Source organism: Mustela nivalis (assembly GCF_964662115.1).
Source record: "Mustela nivalis genome assembly, chromosome: 16".
NCBI classification, from domain to species: Eukaryota; Metazoa; Chordata; class Mammalia; order Carnivora; family Mustelidae; genus Mustela; species Mustela nivalis.
In genome coordinates this window covers 66,452,003-66,470,195 of record NC_139035.1, presented here as the reverse complement: position 1 = coordinate 66,470,195, position 18,193 = coordinate 66,452,003, and the positions used below count along the sequence as shown (strand labels likewise).

The 18,193-nt window shown below is 59.7% G+C and overlaps 2 protein-coding genes across 10 annotated transcripts in view; both read left to right on the top strand.

The window, feature by feature from the left end:
* The window catches only part of LOC309850042 (CD48 antigen-like), a 40,681-nt gene extending 33,569 nt beyond the window's left edge, over positions 1–7,112 (top strand). For 3 of the 5 annotated variants that reach the window (XM_082703230.1, XM_082703232.1, XM_082703231.1), the window contains 3 exons: positions 1,644–2,036; positions 3,191–3,487; positions 4,912–7,112. In XM_082703230.1, coding sequence (XP_082559356.1) covers positions 1,644–2,036; positions 3,191–3,487; positions 4,912–5,000 — 779 coding nt within the window. In that variant the 3' untranslated portion in view covers positions 5,001–7,112. Of the gene's footprint in view, positions 1–1,643; positions 2,037–3,190; positions 3,488–3,604; positions 3,692–4,911 lie in introns of all 5 variants that reach the window. The other 2 variants (XM_082703229.1, XM_082703228.1) reach the window with 1 other exon arrangement.
* A 2,611-nt stretch (positions 7,113–9,723) lies between these two features.
* LOC309850043 (uncharacterized protein) lies at positions 9,724–18,157 on the top strand. 5 transcript variants are annotated; one of them, XM_082703234.1, is made up of 6 exons: positions 9,724–9,808; positions 13,664–14,315; positions 15,823–15,954; positions 16,327–16,418; positions 16,660–16,794; positions 18,073–18,157. In XM_082703234.1, the coding sequence occupies exons 2-5, from the start codon at positions 13,859–13,861 to the stop codon at positions 16,750–16,752; spliced, it is 774 nt and encodes a 257-aa protein (XP_082559360.1). In that variant the 5' UTR covers positions 9,724–9,808; positions 13,664–13,858; the 3' UTR covers positions 16,753–16,794; positions 18,073–18,157. The 5 variants fall into 5 exon arrangements, with proteins under 5 accessions (XP_082559360.1, XP_082559359.1, XP_082559363.1 ...); XM_082703233.1 differs by lacking the exon at positions 18,073–18,157 and having other exon boundaries at positions 16,660–16,985; XM_082703236.1 differs by lacking the exons at positions 9,724–9,808; positions 18,073–18,157 and adding an exon at positions 10,518–10,931 and having other exon boundaries at positions 16,660–16,985.
* The last annotated feature ends 36 nt before the right edge of the window (positions 18,158–18,193 follow it).

Sequence of the window (18,193 nt, the reverse complement as noted above, 5' to 3'; positions counted from 1 at the left end):
GGGCCGCTCCTCCCCCGCAGCCTGAGGGCTGAGCCTCCTCTGTCCCGGCTCCCCCCTTTCCCGCAGGGGCCAGTTAACCCGCGTAGCCTCGCGTCCCGCCCTGCCAAAGCCCGCTGAGTACTTGAGTCCCTTCTCCCGGGACAATATTTGGAGAATGAGACCCCAGACCTGCTAAGACTGTTGACCAGAGAGCAGTGCTGGGAGGGAGGAGCCCTGGCTGGGGCAGGGGGAGCAGGGGGAGGGCAGGGCAGCTCCGTGCAGGGGAAGCTCTGGGCTGAGGGAGGGGAAGCTCCAAGTCTGACTCTGACCCGGGTGACCCAGGACAGGTCTTTCTCCCCGTCTCCCTGCCAAGGGAGTCCCTCCTCTGTGAAAGGTCCCCTCTATGGGCCTCCAGCGGTGACACCCTGGGACTGGGGCTCTTCTGCTGCTCAGAACTTTTCATATTTCTACATACATGAGCTTCGCGTGTGTTGATCTAGGGCGGGAGCCAGGTCACACAGGATAGATAGTGTTTTGCTGTCTGTTAATTCATGAGGAGCCGCCAGGCTCATTCACAGGAGGAATGTTCCTTAGATATAATGGGACATAATGTTCTCATCAGCCTGGCGAAGGGCAGAAAGCTTGATCGCCGTGTGCCGCTGGGAACCTCAGCATTATTGGGGGGAGAGCGGCTGGGGTCACTCTCAGGAGGCGATGAGCAGGGTCTGTCCGAGGCTGAGATGGAGCTGCCTTTGGTCTAATAGACCTCTCATGGGTTACCCCAGTGTCTACACAGCCATGCGTGCTGTCCACACACATGCGTGTGAAGCGCATACATGCATGTTGGGCATGTGCTGTTTTAAGTGATCACAAAACCAGAATTACACACTCACGTGTGACCCGTATGTCCTGGGTGTGAGTTCACGCACCCATGGCTGTGGACATGCCCCCCAGCTGACGTCCCTCAGTCCCTGTGTGCAGAGAATCCATCCCAAGCTGCTGGTGTTTGCAGGGACAACATCAGTAGAACTGTCCCACGAGGAGGGAGCAAGAGCCTTGTTTGGGCCGTGGCAGCTGTTAAATGACGCACTTCCACGAGGGTAGACCCTGCAGACCGGTGGCCAGAGGCTGCCCTCCGTCCCTCCCCATGAGGGTCTCTACACAGTGGCAGACTTTGTCACAGCGAGCAGGAGACAGGGTCACAGCACGACACGGTCACACTCCTGTCAGACCTGCTGTCCCTGAGGGCCGTCCATCATGTTAACGGTGCTCTGCTCCTTAGAGGGGAGTTCCCAGGAGCGACCCCCCTCCAAGACCTCACACGGTCTGTGGGCACGAGGGGTCTCTGCAGCCCCGTGAGAACCTGCCTCCTGCACAAATGCTCTCGGTGCTGCCCTCGAAAGGTACTTGTGCTTCAGATCCGAGATCTCCTGACATTCGTCCTCTCGCTGTCAGGGGTCAGGACACTGCAGGTGAGCAAGTTCCCGTGACCTGTTCAAGGGGACACTCCCCTGGGACCAGGAGGGATTCCAGCCTCGCCTCAAACTCATGGCATCTCCTGTGCCCAAGGGGGCACACGGGATGGATTTCAGAAAGATGGGTTCTACGGTTTCCTCCTTTATTCCTAAAAAAACCACTCCCATTTTCTGTGTCCTATGCCCTAGGTGTCTGCAACACTGTGACCCAGCGTCCTGGAGCCCGTGGGTCTGCCATGGACGATTCTGGAAACCCTATTACTCTGAAGGGGACTCAAGGAGCTTCTGTGCTGTTTCCAGTGATCAGAAATCCAGATTTACCTCCAGAATTTGAGCTGGAGAAGATGTCTTGGGGCGTCGTATCCAGATCCAATTACATAGTCATGCTGCACGTGTTTCCTGGGAGAGATGTTCCAGAATGGGTCAACTTCCAGGACAAGTTCGAGAAGAGGGTCCATGTGGTCAACACAACGACCCTGAGGATGGACAACCTGACCCTTGAGGACAGTGGGCCGTACCGGGCTCGACAGTCCTATACGGGAGGAAGACAATATGACCGGAATTTCTACCTGATGGTCTACGGTATGTGGCGGACCCTCCCCCTGTACCAGAGCTGACCCCCTTTCTCAGTCCCTGGGAGTGTCCCTGAGCAGCCCCTAAAGGATTCCTTCCAGACCGCAGCCTTTGGACTCGATCTTCTCCCCTGAAATTACACGTCATGTGGTCACTGGAGAATCCAGACCATCCCTAGTTTACCATCAGCTGGTTCTCAGCCTCAATCCCCCTTTGTCCTGGAACCTATGACATCTTCAGGCTCTAAGGGCCAGCATGTGGCCATGGTTGGGGGACACTCGTCACCTAGCAGGATCCGGAATCCTGCGTGTGGTTCTCCCCGCCCCGTCCCCTCGTCCTTCTCAGCCCAGCCCGAGTCAGCTCACTCACACACTGCATGCACGGTCCCCCTCTGAACCCCCCCGGATGGAGAATTCACAGGGTAGCCCTTCCTCAGACCCTCAGGGAGAAGCTTGCTCTGTGTGCACCCCTCCCCCCTGCGCAGGGAGACGTCCTGCCCCAGAGAGAGGGGACTTTGCACCCTCAGGACCTGGAGATCCCCAAGAGTGACTGTCAGTCTGTCCCTTGTCTTCCTGGGTGGACCCCAAGCTCGGTGCCTGTTACAGCCACCTTGGAGTGTGCATACCTTGGAACCACCACTGTGTCCCCCACTGCGGCCTCTTCTGGTGGAGCCTACGGCTGATCTCTGGCTCCCAGAGCTGGCCCGTGGCCATCTTCACCACAGGCTGTGCCATCCTGGACACCATCCAAGCAGGAGAAAGAGGGCCATGGTCTGGACTAGGACAAATCCTGTCCCAACTTCTCCTTCTTTTAGGGCATACCCCACTCTCATAGAATTAGTGGGTTTCAGCTAGGTGGCTCTAGCATTTATTTTATCAAGGGCAAATTTTAAGACACAGTCTAAAAAAAAAAAAAAGACACAGTCTAGTGAAATCTAGGGAAAAAGTGCTCAGTCTAGTGAAATCACATAGAGCTGAACTCAGTGGCTCCTTCCTTACTGACACCTGCTGTATATTTGGGTCAATTCCCTGTTATCTGTAAAATGCATTCACTGTCCTAACGGGGAGGAAGTCAGAGCTTCAGGGAGAATCCGCAGGAGGAAGCAGGAGCTGTGATGTTCTACACTCACCTGAGACTCTGTCCTCTTGTCCCTCCCGCCACAGAGCCTGTGCCCCGTCCCCAGATCCGGGCCACGGATCTGTCCCTCACACCAGGCTGGTGCAACATCACCATGGAGTGTAACACCACGGAAACCAGGGAGGACCTGACCGTGTCCTGGGAGAGCGAGGGTCTCCCCAGGGAGCTGGAGCAGAGACCGGCCCCAGGACCAGCGCCCAACCCCTGGACCCTGGCTGTGACCCTGCCCCTGAGCCGGCCCAGCCCCAGCCTCACCTGTGTGGTCAGCAACCAGGCGGACAAGAAAGCTGCCTCCCAGGACCTTGGGGACGTCTGTGGCCGCGGTGAGTGCACCTGCCAGAGGGGAGGGACTCTCCCGCAGCTCAGGGTGAGGGTTCGCGGCTTCTGTCCCCCATGTTTATGTCACCCCCTGCTGCTTGTCCTGTCCAGGACACTGGCAGGAACATCCAACCTGCGTCTGCTCTTCGGTGTTGTTCCCAGGCTGCTCTCCAGCCCTCACCCCTGCTGGCCCCGGCAGCAGCCAGCAGGTACCTCTCCCCGCCCTCATCCACCCTTCCTTGTGTGCATAGAGACGTTTTCAGGAAAAGTGAGTTGGGGGCGTCCGGGGTCCGTCACACCCACCTGCTCGCCTGCGTTCCCGATGTGTCCCGCTCTCCTCCGCTGCCAGCCTCCGCTCAGGCCCCTCCCTCTGCCCTCAGCCCTTCCAAGTCAGGAGTCCCCCACTCCCCACTTACTCCCATCCAGGGACCCCCTCCCTGCAGCTGGCTCTGGGGGCCTGTGACCCGGGCAGTCCCACAGGGCCGCGTGCTGGGGGCAGTCCCAGCATGAACAGAGTTTGCACAGGGCTCCGCAGCCTCGATGGCTCAGGGCCCTGCAGGAGCTGCTGCTGTCCTGCCCTCACACCTCATCTCCTCTAAGGAGTGGTCAGTGGCCCCACCCTGGGAGCTGATGCTCTGGCCCAGGATTAGTGTCCTGTGCAGCCTGAACCCCTGGAGGGCAGTGGCCATGTCTGCTGCTCCTTGGAAGGCCTGTCCCGGCCTCGGCCTCGGGCCCTTTGCTCACAGTCAGTGTGTCCCTGAATGAATGAATGAATGAATGACCTGGTTCCCTGTGAGACCCCCTCCTTCTACCCCTCATCTGCCAGCTGCTGGAGGGCCTACTGTCTTAGTATCCCTCATCCCAGAGGAAGCTCATGGCTCAGGGACCCACTAGACCCTCTGGAAACAGGCTCCTGCCTCCCTCTCATCCTCCCACCCGGCTGCCCCTACATGGTCCCTCTCTGGCATGTCCCAGTGGGTGCCGGCAGCTCTGAGGGCTGCGGACTTGTCACAGCCATTCCTGGTCGTGGGTCTCCATCCTGGGATGCCTCACCCACCCTGAATATCCGGCATCTCCTACTCCTCCCTCAAGACCAGGCTTGCCCATCACCTCCTCCAGGAGGCCCTCCCTGATGACCTGGGTACAAGCTGTAGCTCCAGTGCCTGGGATGGCTCTGGCCGGCTGCCCCTGGCATGTGTCAGCCCTCCCCCTGCTGAGGGGCTCGTCAAGGGCGGGCACCATGTCCTGCTGCTCTCAGCACCCCGGCCCCAAGCAGGAGCTCAGGAACGGGCTGAGTGAGAGCCTCTGCCATGCTCCTCCCTCTCGAGCTCCTGACCAGGTCCCTTCAGAGTCTCCATGTGCCTGGCAGTGGGCGTCCTCAGTTCTCTGTCGCCTTAACCGTCCTCACTCTCTCTGTGTGATGGAGCAGATCCAACTGGAGAAGCCTCGGCTGTCCACGAGGGAGTCATCCCATGGATTGTTGTTCCTGTGCTGGGGGTCCTCGGAGCTCTACTGTGACTTGATGTGACAAGTAGGAAGAAGATGATGGAGCCTGGGAGAGGCAGGTTGCCCTTCTCCATCCCTCACTGGACCCTGGGCTCCTGTCCTTATCTCTCTGCTCAGGGGATGTCCCTGCAGGAGGCTCGCTGCTGTGGCTGTGGCTGTGGGGGCCGTGGGGGCGAAGGGAGGGGACAGGTTCCCAGGGTCAGAGTCAACCTCCATCTGTGTGTGACTCGGGGCAGGATCACAGGAGGAGCCCAGGGACCCTGACGGTGGCATCTAATAGGAAGCAGGAGTCTGGAGACAGCGGGGATGCGGATGGGGCAGCCTGGGTTCTCCCAAGTCCCTCTGTGCCCGGGGGCCAATCCCAGTTGCCTGCAGCTTCTGGCCTCCGTGCCTCTGCACCCTTTCTGGACAACGCAGTATTCACTTAAAAATTCTCCAGGGGTCCATGGGACCCCAGAGGGGAGAGAGCGTCCGAGTGGGAAAGCGTCTGTTTGGGAGCAACTCCTGCTGTGTGTCTTCCTCAACCCCAGACCCCCCCCCCCCCCGTGGCTGACCCTGGATGGGGGGTCATTCCCCGCACCAGGCACCTTTGTGGTTCTTGCATCCCTACTCGGTGTCCTAGAGTCTCAAGCAGTCCTGACGCCGTGTCCCTGCAGCTCAGGTGAGACCCCACAGGGTAGGGTTCGAGGTCTCTGCACCGGCACCGGCACTGGGACGCCAGGCAAGCTGTGGTCTGTGCCTCTGTGCGCCTGCCGTGACTGGCAGGTTCCCATGAGCTGCTTGTCCGGTTGGTTATTTGCTGGAGCAGCTCACGCGACAACGGGGACTCAGTCCCTTCCAGCCTAGAGCTTGGTTTGCAGAACGAGCCGGTGACAGAGGGGCCGAGAATGAGGCATGTGGGGCGGGGTGCGGAGCTGCCTTCCCTCTAGGTGAGCCCTTCCCCCACAGCGCCTGTGTGTTCTCCCACCCAGAAGCCCTTTGAACCCCGATCTTTTGGGGTTTTCTGGAGACGTCGTTACGTGGGTACCGCTGATTAAATCCCTGACCACGGGGACTGGGGAACTCGCGCTCCAGCCCTTCTCCCTCCCCGATGGTCAGTGAGTCGGTCCCTAAGTTCCCACCTGCTAACAGGGTTCACACCTCAGCAGCCGGCCCCTGACCTTGGCAGTTTTCCCAAAGTTATGTCGTTACCACAACTTCAGGGGCGGCTGTAGGGGCTTGTCGTGAACAACCCAACACCCAATCCACCTTCACGGCTCTGGCCCGATCGCAGGAACTGGGAGCCATCCTGACTATCACAAGAGATGCCCCTGGGTTCCCATATAGGACCTGACCAGATTCCGGGGTCTGCGCGCCTGGGATAGTGCAGCAAGACGGACACCTGCTTCTGTTATGAGTCACAAGAGAGGATTACATTATTGTCCAAATAATGACATTGTCTAGGACCCACTCGGAATTTTTTATTATAATTATAATTAGTTCTTTTTCTCCTCTGGCTTCTGTGACCGCACACTCAGCAGGTGTCCCCAGCGGCTCCTTCTCCGTCTCTCTTTCTGACCCTCCTCCTCTGCTGGTCAGTGCCAGGCCCTCGGTTCTCCCCTGGCCATATTTCCTCCCTCGTGGCTCTCAGCAGCCCGGCCATGCTGAGGCAGCAGCTCCAGCCCTGACGGGACCCCCACCCCGACTGCCTGATGAACTTCTGCTCTCAAAGCCAAGTGACCATGTGGAGCACTGAGTGCCCGGCTCCTGCCTCCCCGCCCCCACACCGGCTCCTCCCTGGGCTTTCTAGATACCTGCAGCTCAGGAACGTCACAGAGTCCTACAGCTGCTTCAGCCTGGAAGTCACCTCGCATTCTCTTTGCCTCCCCTCTGGGGTCCGAGCACCAGTGAGCCCTGGTTCCCAGGTCCCTCCCCTTCTCTCCCATGGCAGGCCTCTCTCCCTGCACCTGCGCCAGGACCTGCTCCGGGAGCTCCCTCATCCTGGTCTGGTCCGTGTTATTTCACCGCATTTAGAAAGTTCTTCAAGTGCTTTGTACATAGTGTTTCCCTATAATTTTCAGTGTTGTTCTTATCCGTGTTTATGCTTTGATCCTCAATACTAATGACAATTACGTAGAACTGCAACCTTTGTTCAGACCTCGGTATTCTGCTTCTGGTTGGGGTTTATGTTTCTACATCAACTTTTGATGCTGCTGATTGACCTCCTTCATCATTGTCGTCGTGCACAGAAGTCAGGACGACGTCTGCCGGCTGCCAGCGTCCGGCTTGGCTGCCACAGGCCGAAGCAGGTGGGGTCTTGCTCTGGAACAGGAAGTCAGGCGACGGCAGAGGCTGGGGTCTGCCGTCTGCTCAGCGGGGTGCCGGGCTCCCGGGCTGCCCCATCTTTCTGCTCCACCGTCCTGGGCACTGGGTCTTGTCCTCCTGCTTCGTCCTCATGGTCCCGGACGGCTCTGTCCGCAGACACCAGCCCACACGGAAGATGGCCAACGAGAGAAGGATGAAGGCCAAAGTCTCTGTTGCCGTGAGGCTCTGTCTCTGCAAGACTGAAGACCCTTCATCCGGTCCAGCACAGGTCCCCTACCTCGGGGTCAGCCCCGGGGCAGCCATAGGAAAGACCTGACCCCAGCCCTGAGCTCTCCAGGTGTCTGCGGGGGAAGCTGTGCGAGCATCGCCCCCTGGTGGAAGGAGCCGCAGCGACAGCCGCCTGCACCCAGGGCTCCCAGCCCCACCCTGCTGGGCCAGGGCGGGGCAGGTCTTTCCTGGACATTTGAAGGGAGGACCACAGGCCCTGCCCCAGGCGCAGGTCAGCTCTGCTCCGGCCAGAGTCGGGCCTGAGAAAGGCTGTTCAGGAGCCGAGTTGTATCCCGGTGCCCCAGGGCAAGCCTTTCCTGTTTTCTCAGCTGTCCGGTAGGGGGTGGGTTATGGGGCCTACTCTGAGGCCCCTCTGGCTCAGGCATCCCAAAATTCTAGGTCAGGATGGACCCATCCGGGGTCCCTGGTACCTCTCTGACCTCCATCTCCTACCGATCTTGCCTGGACACTTTGGCCACACTGACCTCCTGCTCCCGGAACAGTCCAGGCAGGTCCCAGGTGAGGGTCACTCCATGGGACGTCACCTGGGCCAGGAAAGCGATTTCCCCAGATGTCTGCAGTCACTCCTCTCCTCCTTCCAGTCTCTTCTCCAAAATCCCCTTCATGGGGAACCTGTTCTGACCTCCTGGTGTAACCGGAAACCACACTGCCGGGTGCTGAGCCCCCCACCCTGCTCTGTCATCCAGAGCCCTGCTCGCCGTATGGACTGTGGTTCCCGTGAGGAGGGGAGGAAGGCAGAGCGGTTGCTGGGTGCACTCGTACGTGTACATGTGTGTGTGCGTGTGTGTGAGCACCGGGGTGGCGCACAGTAGGAGCTCCTGCACTGTTTGTGGAAGGAACGAGGCCACCATCGGGGAGGGTCTGGGTCGGGGGCTGACGGGTCCCCCTAAACACTCACACTCGGTACATGGACCATACAGGGGTTCAGGGAAAGGTGCTCTTGGCCCAGGAGTTGCCCCGTGGGGACAGTGATAAGGGTAGAGGGCTCGTGGGGAGAACGCAGCACCGCTCTGCCGCTGTCACTCAGCGTGTCCACACTCGGGCCCAACCGACCCTCATCAGTGATTCTCGTGGGATCCAGGGACGTCAGCTGTGAGAGACGCTCCTCAACACGGGGTGGGGGGCTGAGGTCAGATGAATATGGAAACACGACAACCACATCCCTCCTGAGATGTTCACCGCCTCGACTCCAGGGCAACGTCAGTTTTATCCTTTACTCTGAGATTCACAACATGTATGACCAGGGGTTCCGGTTCCTTCTTCCTTTTTTGGAGCAAAGTTCCTTTGGAGCTCCTGCTCCGTCAGCACGAGCCATCACCTACTCTGGGAAATGTCCACTAGAAGAGGAAGCTGAACCCTGAGCCCAGAACCCGCCCTTTGAGTCCCCCGCCAGCCTGCAGCGGGTCCTGGGTCTGGGCCTGCTGGGGCAGGGGTGAGGCAGGTGCTCACTGGGGTCGGTGGGGGGCGGGAGCGGCAGCCTTCTCTGGCAGGACCTCTGGAACCAGGCGGTGGGAGACCAAGGAGCAGAGCTCAAGCAGGCGGGGCTCTGAGCGGGGACTGGGTCTAGATCACCTTCCCGGGTTGAGACCAGACAGGCCTGAGGCCCTTTGTCTGCGGTGATGCCCATGGGAGGAATCCTAGGTTGCTTCGGGTGCGGTCAGTTACCCACATCGGGGCTTAGTGTCCAGAGGAGAGTTGTCCCAGGTCCACCCCAAAGCTTCTGGAAGCAGAGTCGTCCTCCCATCCAGCAAACGTCCTTCTGCACCCACTCCCTGAAGTCCCCGTGTGACAGCTGAGGACACAAGAGGGAACGTGTGTCCTTGGTCTCAGGGGCATGGATTTCCTACGGAGACCGCAGAACGCCCCCCAGCAGGACTGGGACGCACAGTCAGGGAGGAGGAGGTGTTGGTCCTGCGAGTGCTGTCCACGTTCATGATGCCCACGGGGCCTGGGACACGGACCTGCCCATGGTCTTGGCATCTCAGGGCCGAGCCCTCTGGCCGTCACCCCGGGCAGCGTGGCCCGGCACTGCCTCCCACATGTGGGCTGTCCTGGCTTCTCCCCTCTCCCCTCTGGGATTGTTCTCAGTGGGCGGCAGACCTGGACCTGGCCGCTGCGGGATCCTGTGGTCACCGGGTCTGCAGGCGCCTGTCCTCAGAGGCCCTGCTCAGAAGACCCCCACCTGTGCCGGGCCTCCTGGCTCCTGCGATTCACCAGCCTCCTCCTCAGTGAGTGGCCCGGGCCCCCCGGGAGGGAGGCCGCGGGGCGGGCAGGGAGGCAGGAGCTCCCGGGCGGGCTGGGGTCTGTGCTGAAGAACCAGACGGAGCAGCTCCGTGAGGACGGAGCACACGCGGTGCGCTGGGTCAGAGCCCCGGGGTGGACAGAGGGAACAAAGGGAGCTTTGGGCTGAGGCCAGGCTGGGAACCCCGACCCGGCTGCCTGGCAGCATGAAGGGAACCCCCTTCCCCCAACTCAGGGCGGTGAGACTGGGAGACCCCGGAGCCTCGTGGGGGAGAGGATGGAGGAGACACGGGAGCGGGGCTGGGCGACCCGGGGTGGGGACGGACATCCCCCCTGCCGTGCACTGGGACCAGCAGCCTTGGCAGCTGCCGTGTGCAGGAGGGGCCGACCCAGAGCCCCTGTCTGAGCTGGAGGGGCCGCGCTAGTCTGGCTCCTTGGCAAGATGAGGCCCCGAGTCCAGTGACATTCTGTTTGCAAGGGAAGGACAGGAGCCCCAGAATTCAAGGGTCCGCGCCCACCTGCCGTGTGTAGGGGTGAGCCCGGAACGGGAGACTGCTGACCTGGGCTCTCGGTGGGGGTGACTCGAGGTGGGGGAGGGGGGCAGGAGAGAAACAGAGAGGGCTCCGAAAAGGCTCCTCTATCACTGTGTTAACCAGGGCCCCACTTTCTGGTTCTTACTTCGTGGGAGTCCAGGTGCTTCTGCGGAACACGTTAAATAAGAACGAGGAGAAAACACTGAGATCCTCGGAGCTGAATCCTGAGGAGGGCAGGGCAGGCGGTTACGGTCTGTCATGTTTGGTTCGAGGGAAACACCCCTCCCTGGGCCGCAGGGATTCTAGGACGTTTCTGGAATCAGAGGACATTGGCAAACAGGGTCTTTCCTCATCAGACCATGAGGCGGGCACGGCGCGGGGACCACGGTAACAAGGTGCCGTCCTGTCTGCGTGTGGGCTTCCTCCACTGTCCCTGTTGTACTGAGCCGGAGACCCACGGAAGTTACATGGTGTCGTCCGTAAACGTCGCGGCGGGACGACTGAGAAAGACAGCAAGGAAGGGACGGAGGGAACCGAGGAAGGAAAACGGAGAAAGGGACAAAAGTTTACGCTGAAGGTGGCAAGTCAAGTTTCATCTAATTTACATAAACTCCAACTCTCTTGCTCACAGCCACCCGCCCCTGACCTTCTGTCCCTCCTTGGGGTCAGCACCTTCTGCAGATCTGAGCACTGTCGGGTCTTCCTCCCGTCCTGAGTGGGCTTCCAGCTTCTGGGCCGCTCCTCCCCCGCAGCCTGAGGGCTGAGCCTCCTCTGTCCCGGGTTCCCCCCTTTCCAGCAGGCGCCGGTTAACCCTCAGGTAGCCCCGCGTCCCCGTCCTGCCAAAGCCCGCCAAGTACTTGAGTCCCCTCTCCCGGGACAGTAGCTGGGGGGTGAGACCCCAGATCTCAGATAGCACAGACCTTACCGCAGTGCTGGGAGGGAGGAGCCCTGGGCAGGGCAGGGGAGGGCAGGGGTGGGGCTGCAGCGGGTGGGGAGGGCAGGATGGGTGGTGTAGCTTCCCACTGGGGAGGTAATGGGAGGGAGGAGAGGAAGTCCGGCTGCAGGTCTGGCTCTGCCTTGTGTGACCTAGACCAGTCCCCTCCTGCCCTTGAGCGAGCAACTCCTCTGTGAAAGGTCCCCTTGAAGGCCCTCCAGCTGTGACATCCCGGATTGGGGGGGTCTCCCCCGGGACAGGACTGTCCTGTGGTTTCTCCGAGGCCTCTGCTCCGTGTCTCCCTCCTGTCCTGCCCTCGTCCTGTGTCCTGACGGGGACGGACAGCCGGGGGGTCTGCTTGGGCCCCTTCAGCACCCAGAGCCCAGGACCACCCGTGGTCACCTCCTCCGCCCTCCACGGGGCGAGGGATGCATCTTCGAGGCTCCCTGCAGTCCTCGGGCCTCCGCTGCCTCTGTCTCTGCTGCTGAGCAGGTGTGCACCCCGGTGAGCACGGCCCGCTCCGGACAGGGAGCTGCCTCGGCCGAGGTTGTGGGGGTCGGGGGACGGAGCAGCCGCTCAGGAACAGCCTGACCGGAGCCACGCGGCAGCTGCCCATGATCGGCAGAAACGTCAGCGTCCGTGTCCCTGTCCCCTGGGGTGGACTCCTCTGACCCACGCTGGAGGCACGGAGAGCGACAGTGTGGGCTCAGGATTCCTGGGGAGCAGCCTGTGGGCAGGTGCCGCCCTGGGAGCGGATCTGCTGTCCCTCGGGGAGCCCCTGTTGGAACAAGGGCGGCTTCTCAGACTTGGGGTTGGCGTCCTGTGTGCACCACACTCTTCGTATTTACGCACGAGATGGGCCGTGCCTTGGACTGGGTGGGGACGCGGGTGTGACGGACACTGTCGTTCTGTGCATTAATTCATGAGGAACCGCCAGGCTCATTCACAGGAGAAATGTTCCTTAGATATAATGGGACATAATGTTCTCATCAGTCTGGCGAAGGGCAGAAAGCTTGATCGCCGTGTGCCGGTGGGAACCTCAGCATTATTGGGGGGAGAGCCGCCGGGGTCGCTCTCAGGAGGCGATGAGCAGGGTCTGTCCGAGGCTGAGATGGAGCTGCCTTTGGCCGATTAGACCCCCATGCGTCATCCCAGTGTCTGCACAGCCATGCGTGCTGTCCACACAGAAGCCCTGTCTTGCCGGCCGGCGCAGCGAGCTCACCAGACGCTCACCAGACGCTCATCGTCTCCCTCACATTTTCTCGTCCCTGGCAGTGGGCCCGGCCGGGTGGCGAGTGCGGCCACAAGCACGAGCCGAGATCCCGCTATTTCTAGACGGCGAGAGATACCTCCAGGGGCGATTCCACAGTCTGTGTCTCTGCTGTGGCCCCTGTGGCAGGTATCAGGGCAGGGAGTCTTGCCCGCAGACCGTCCCTCAGTCCGGGGAGCTCCCCTGTCCTCAGACCCGGGGCTCCTGGACGTGTCAGGGACAGCATCCCAGCGTTGCCGAGCCTGACTGTGGGCCTGCTCTGGAAGGGGACAGGGCGCCACCTCCGTCAGCGCCGTGGTCACCTGTGGGGGGTCACCTGCCGCCCCTCGGTGCCTGGACACACACCAGGTGTGGGCTCGCAGCTCGTGCAGCTCAGGACCCAGAGGACTACGGCTGGGTCCTCAGGTCCACTGAGACGGACATTAGGTCTGGGCTGGGGCTGCAGGGACCTCAAGGGTCACCCAGGAGGCTGGGCGTCCAGGCGCCCGCAGGCGAACTTCCTGCGGATGCGGGACAGAGGCCTCACCCGCCCTGGGTGTTGGCCAGAGGCTGTCCTTCCCTCCCTGTGGGGGTCTCTCCACGGGGCTGCCCACAATACCGTGGCGGGCTTCGTCACAGAGAGCAGGAGACAGGGTCACAGTAAGATGGGGTCACACTCCTGTCGGACCTGCTGTCCCTGAGGGCCGTCCATCACGTTAGTGGCACTCTGCTCCTTAGAGGGGAGTCCCCGTAAGTGGCCCCCTCCAGGACAGCTTACACGGCCTGTGGGCACGAGGGGTCTCTGCAGCCCCGTGAGAACCTGCCTCCTGCGGAAATGCACTCGCTGTGGCCCCAAAATGTGTTCGTGCTTCAGAATCTAGATCTCCTGACATTCGTCCTCTCGCTGTCAGGGGTCAGGACACTGCAGGTGAGCAAGTTCCCGAGACCTGTTCAAGGGGACACTCCCCTGGGACAAGAAAGGATTCCAACCTCGCCCCAAATTCATGGCATCTCCTGCCTTCCCAGACTCAAGGGGGCACATGGGATGAATTTCAGGAAGTTGAGTTCTAGGGTTTCCTCCTTTATTCCTAATGAGAACCACCGTTTTCTGTGTCCTATGCCCTAGGTGTCTGCAGCGCTGTGACCCAGAGTCCTGGAGCCCGTGGGTCTGCCCTGGACGATTCTGGAATCCCTGTTCCTCTGAAGGGGACTCCAGGGGTTTGGGTAGGTGGGGACCACATCTCAGGGGAGATTAGTAAGACGGGCTCAGTCTAGAGAAATCACATAGAGCTAAAAGCAGTGGCTCCTTCCATTTAAGAACATGCTGTACATTTGGGTCAATTCCCTGTTATCTGTAAAACGCCAATCGCCATCCTTAGGGGGAGGAAGCCCGAGCATCAGGGAGAATCCGCAGGAGGAAGCAGGAGCCGTGATGTTCTACACTCACCGGAGACTCTGTCCTCTTGTCCTTCCTGCCCCAGAGCCTGTGCCCCGTCCCCAGACCAGGACCACACTTGTGTCCCTCACACCAGGCTGGTGCAATGTCACAGTGGAGTGTAACACCACGGAAACCAGGGAGGACCTGACCGTGTCCTGGGACAGCAAGGGTCTCCCTAAGGACCTGGAGCAGAGACCGGCCCCAGGACCAGCCCCCAACCCCTGGACACTGGCTGCGACCCTGCCCCTGAGCCGGCCCAGCCCCAGCCTCACCTGTGTGGTCAGCAACCAGGCGGACCAGAGAACTGCCACCCTGGACCTTGGGGACATCTGTGGTCGTGGTGAGTGCACCTGCTGGAGGGGAGGGACTCTCCCGCAGCTCAGGGAACCCAGGGCGAGGGTTCTCAACTTCTGTCTTCCATGTTTATGTCACCCCTTGCCACATGGTCGCCCCATCCAGGGCTCTGGCAGGAACATGCAACCTGCTTCTGTCCTTTGGTGTCGCTCCCGCGCTGCTCTCCAGCCCTCACCCCTGCTGGTCAGGGCGGCAGCCAGCAGGTACCTCTCCCCGCCCTCATCCATCATCCTGAGTGTGTCTAGGATGGCTTTCAGGAAAAGCGAGTTGGGGGTGTCCATGGTCTGTGCCATCTGAGGGTCTGGGCCAGTGACTCCCTGTATGATTCCGGGCTCGCAGATCCTCTGCCCATTTCTGGTCATGTCACACCCACCTGCTCACCTGCGTTCCCGATGTGTCCCGCTCTCCTCCGCTGCCAGCCTCCGCTCAGGCCCCTCCCTCTGCCCTCAGCCCTTCCAAGTCAGGAGTCCCCCACTCCCCACTTATTCCCATCCAGGGACCCCCTCCCTGCAGCTGGCTCCGGGAGCCTGTGACCCAGGCAGTCCCACAGGGCCGCGTGCTGGGGGCAGTCCCAGTATGAAGAGACTTTGCACAGGGGCTCCTCAGCCTCAGTGGCTCAGGGCCCTGGAGGAGCTGCTGCTGTCCTGCCCTCACACCTCATCTCCTCTAAGGAGCAGTCAGTGGCCCCGCCCTGGGAGCTGATGCTCTGGCCTATGATTAGTGTCCTGTGCAGCCTGACCCCCTGGTGGGCAGTGGCCATGTCTGCTGCTCCTTTGAATGCCTGTCCCAGCCTTGGCCTCAGGCCCTTTGCTCACAGTTAGTGGGTCCCTGAATGAATGAATGACTTGGTTCCTCTTGAGCCACCTCTCTCTCCACCCCCTCCTCCACCAGCTGGTGGACCTGCTGCCTCAGTATCCCTGATCCCAGAGGAATCTCATGCCTCACGGACCCACTGTGCCCTCTGGAAAGAGGCTCCTGCCTCCCTCTTATCCTCCCACCCAGGTCCTCCTGCCTGGTCCCTCTCTGGCCGGCCCCAGTGGGTACCAGTAGCTCCCAGGGCTGGTCAGTTGTCACAGCTATACTTGGTCATGGGTCTCCTTCCTGGGATGCCTCACCCACCCTGAATATGCAGCAATCTCCTACTCCTCCCTCAAGACCAGGCTTGCCCATCACCTCCTCCAGGAGGCCCTCCCTGATGACCTGGGTACAAGGTATAAGCTCTAGTGTCCTGGGATGGCTCTGGCCGGCTGCCTCTGGCATGTGTCAGTCCTCCCCCTGCTGAGAGGCTCCTCAAGGGTGGGCACCATGTCCTGCTGCTCTCAGCACCGCGGCCCCAAGCAGGAGCTCAGGAACCGGCTGAGTGAGAGCCTCTGCCATGCTCCTCCCTCTCGAGCTTCTGACCAGGTCCCTTCAGAGTCTCCATGTGCCTGGCAATGGGCGTCCTCAGTTCTCTGTTGCCTCAACCTTCCTCACTCTCTGTGCGATGGAAACAGATCTACATGGACCATCTCTTGTTGCTCTCCTGCGTGACATCCTGGGGACTATTGTGGTCATACTGATGATCCTTGAAGCTGGACTGTACCTTTGGATGAGACGTGGGAAGAAGAAGTTGGAGTCTGGGAGAGGCAGGTTGCACTTTCCTCCCTGTACCCGGACACCACCTTCCCCTGCTGGACTCTGGGCTTCTTTCTTTCTTTCTTTCTTTGTCAGAGAGACAGAGAAAGCACAAGCAGGCAGAGTGGGAGGCAGGCTCGCTGCTGAGCAGAGAGCCCGATGTGGGACTCGATCTCAGGACTCTGGAATCATGACCTGAGCCGAAGGCAGAGGATTAACCGACTGAGTCACCCAGGCGTCCCTGGGCTTCTTTTCTCCTGCATTTTGCTCCTCGGGGAATGTCCCTGCAGGCGCTGGCTGGTGTGGCTGTGGCCATGGGGTCATGGAGGGGGGAGGTACAGGCTTCCAGGCTGAGACTCAACCTCCATCTGTGTGTGACTCAGGGGCAGGATTGCAGGAGGAGCCCAGGGACCCGGATGGTGGCATCCACTCTGCAGCTCAGACCTATCAGGAGTCTGGGGACCGCAGGCACAAGGTGAGGCCGGGGGAGGAGGCAGTTCTCCCAAGTCCCTCTGTGCCTGTGGATCCCAGTCACCTGCAGGTTCTGTCCTCGATTGCTCTGTGCGCTTTCCCATAATGCAGGATCAACGAAGAAAACTCTTCTGGGATCCCGTGAAGTGTTGGGCACTGTGGGAGGTCATGTCAGCAGCTCTGGGTCTGTGTGAGTCTCTTTGGGTTCTCTGCGCCCCTTATGCTATCCTCTGTCTGCACTGCAGGGTAGGGGAGAACCACATCTAGAAGAGGAGAACTCTCTCACTACTGTCTACAGTGAGGTCCGCAGGCCAGGCCACGCCATGACCGCGTTTTAATGGGAAGAAGCAGGAGAATCCCACCCTGGGGACACCTGTCTTGTGAGCATGACGCCCGCAGCTCTGGTCCTGCCTCTTACCCCTCTGACAGCTCTGAGCAGGGGCTGGATGGATCCAGCACTTATTTCTGGGCTAAATCCTTGTGCACAAGCTCCCCGTGAGACACCCACAGTGGTAGATCAGGGGAAACTGAGTAAATAAATAAAACTGAGTAAATAAACTCTCTAAGACTGTGTAGAGTTCCTGCTTTCCTGATTTCTTTTGCCAAAGAGAGCAGATAGAGCCTGTGTGAGGAACGGCCTCTCCTCTCCCTCTTCCCTTTCTCAGCTGCTCCCTCTGCTGCTCACAAATGCAGCTCGCGCTCATGGGGGTCCTTCGTTTCCGTGTAATTTCTCCCTCACGAGCCTGCAGGCAGCCTGAGGGCAGAAACTTCCCCTTGTTCTCTGTCCCATCACCTGTGACGTGGACAGAGCTGCTTCCTGGTACCTGTTCAATACTTGTTGGTGGGGAATAAGAAACATTTGCCCCCAAATCATTTGTCCCTTGTCTGGGCTGCTAGGGGAGCCCACCCAAGCCTCCACGTCAATCATATGAAGTTGAATGTCATTGTTCCTGCAGATGACCTACCCTGAGCTGCCCATATGGTTCTGCCAAGACAAGCTCCAGGGTCTCCTATGATCAGACCCACTCAGTGTGCCTCCAGCCACGGACCTCAGCTGTGCTGGGATCATAGCTGCTAGTGATGTTGGGAAAAAAGGCAGAAGAAAAAATATTAAATTTCCTTATTTCCTACAACCCAGTGACAAGTCCTTGAAACAGGCAGAGTGACATTCCTTTAGGGATCCAACTGCCTTGATGTTAATACTTTTCTAAGGGCAAGAGGCAATCCTAGCCCGAGCCCCCCACATCCCCTCCCCAGGATCCTGTAAGTCTACTTTAACATATAAAATTTCCTTTATCTTTATTTCCCCAAGATATGTGTCGACAGTCATCCCCCAAGCATATGGGCCACCAAGGTACAGCTGAAGGGTCTCACGACTCAGGTTTTATTTTGCGGTAATAAATGACCTTTTTGAATAATATCTCGACCCCTCAAGGCCCTGGAAACCGTGCTTCCAAACTCCTTATAAACTTACACTCTCCCTAACCCCCTCCCAACTTGAAAGGATATAATGGGAAATGCCTCATGACCCCAGCACAGCTCGTTCTGCCCACGGGTCCTGTCCCTGTGCTTTCACAAAACATTTTGCACCAAAGAGGTCTTAGGAATTCCTTCTTGGCCGTCGGCTTCAAACCTGACCATCTCTCCTACATGACTAGGATCGTGTCTCAGCCTGTCTGCCCTCACGCCGACCGCCTATGGGATTCTATCATGTTGATGTGGCCAATGAGAAGAAAGTAGCAGGTACCCTAGGTGTCCCTGCACACAGAGAAGCACCAG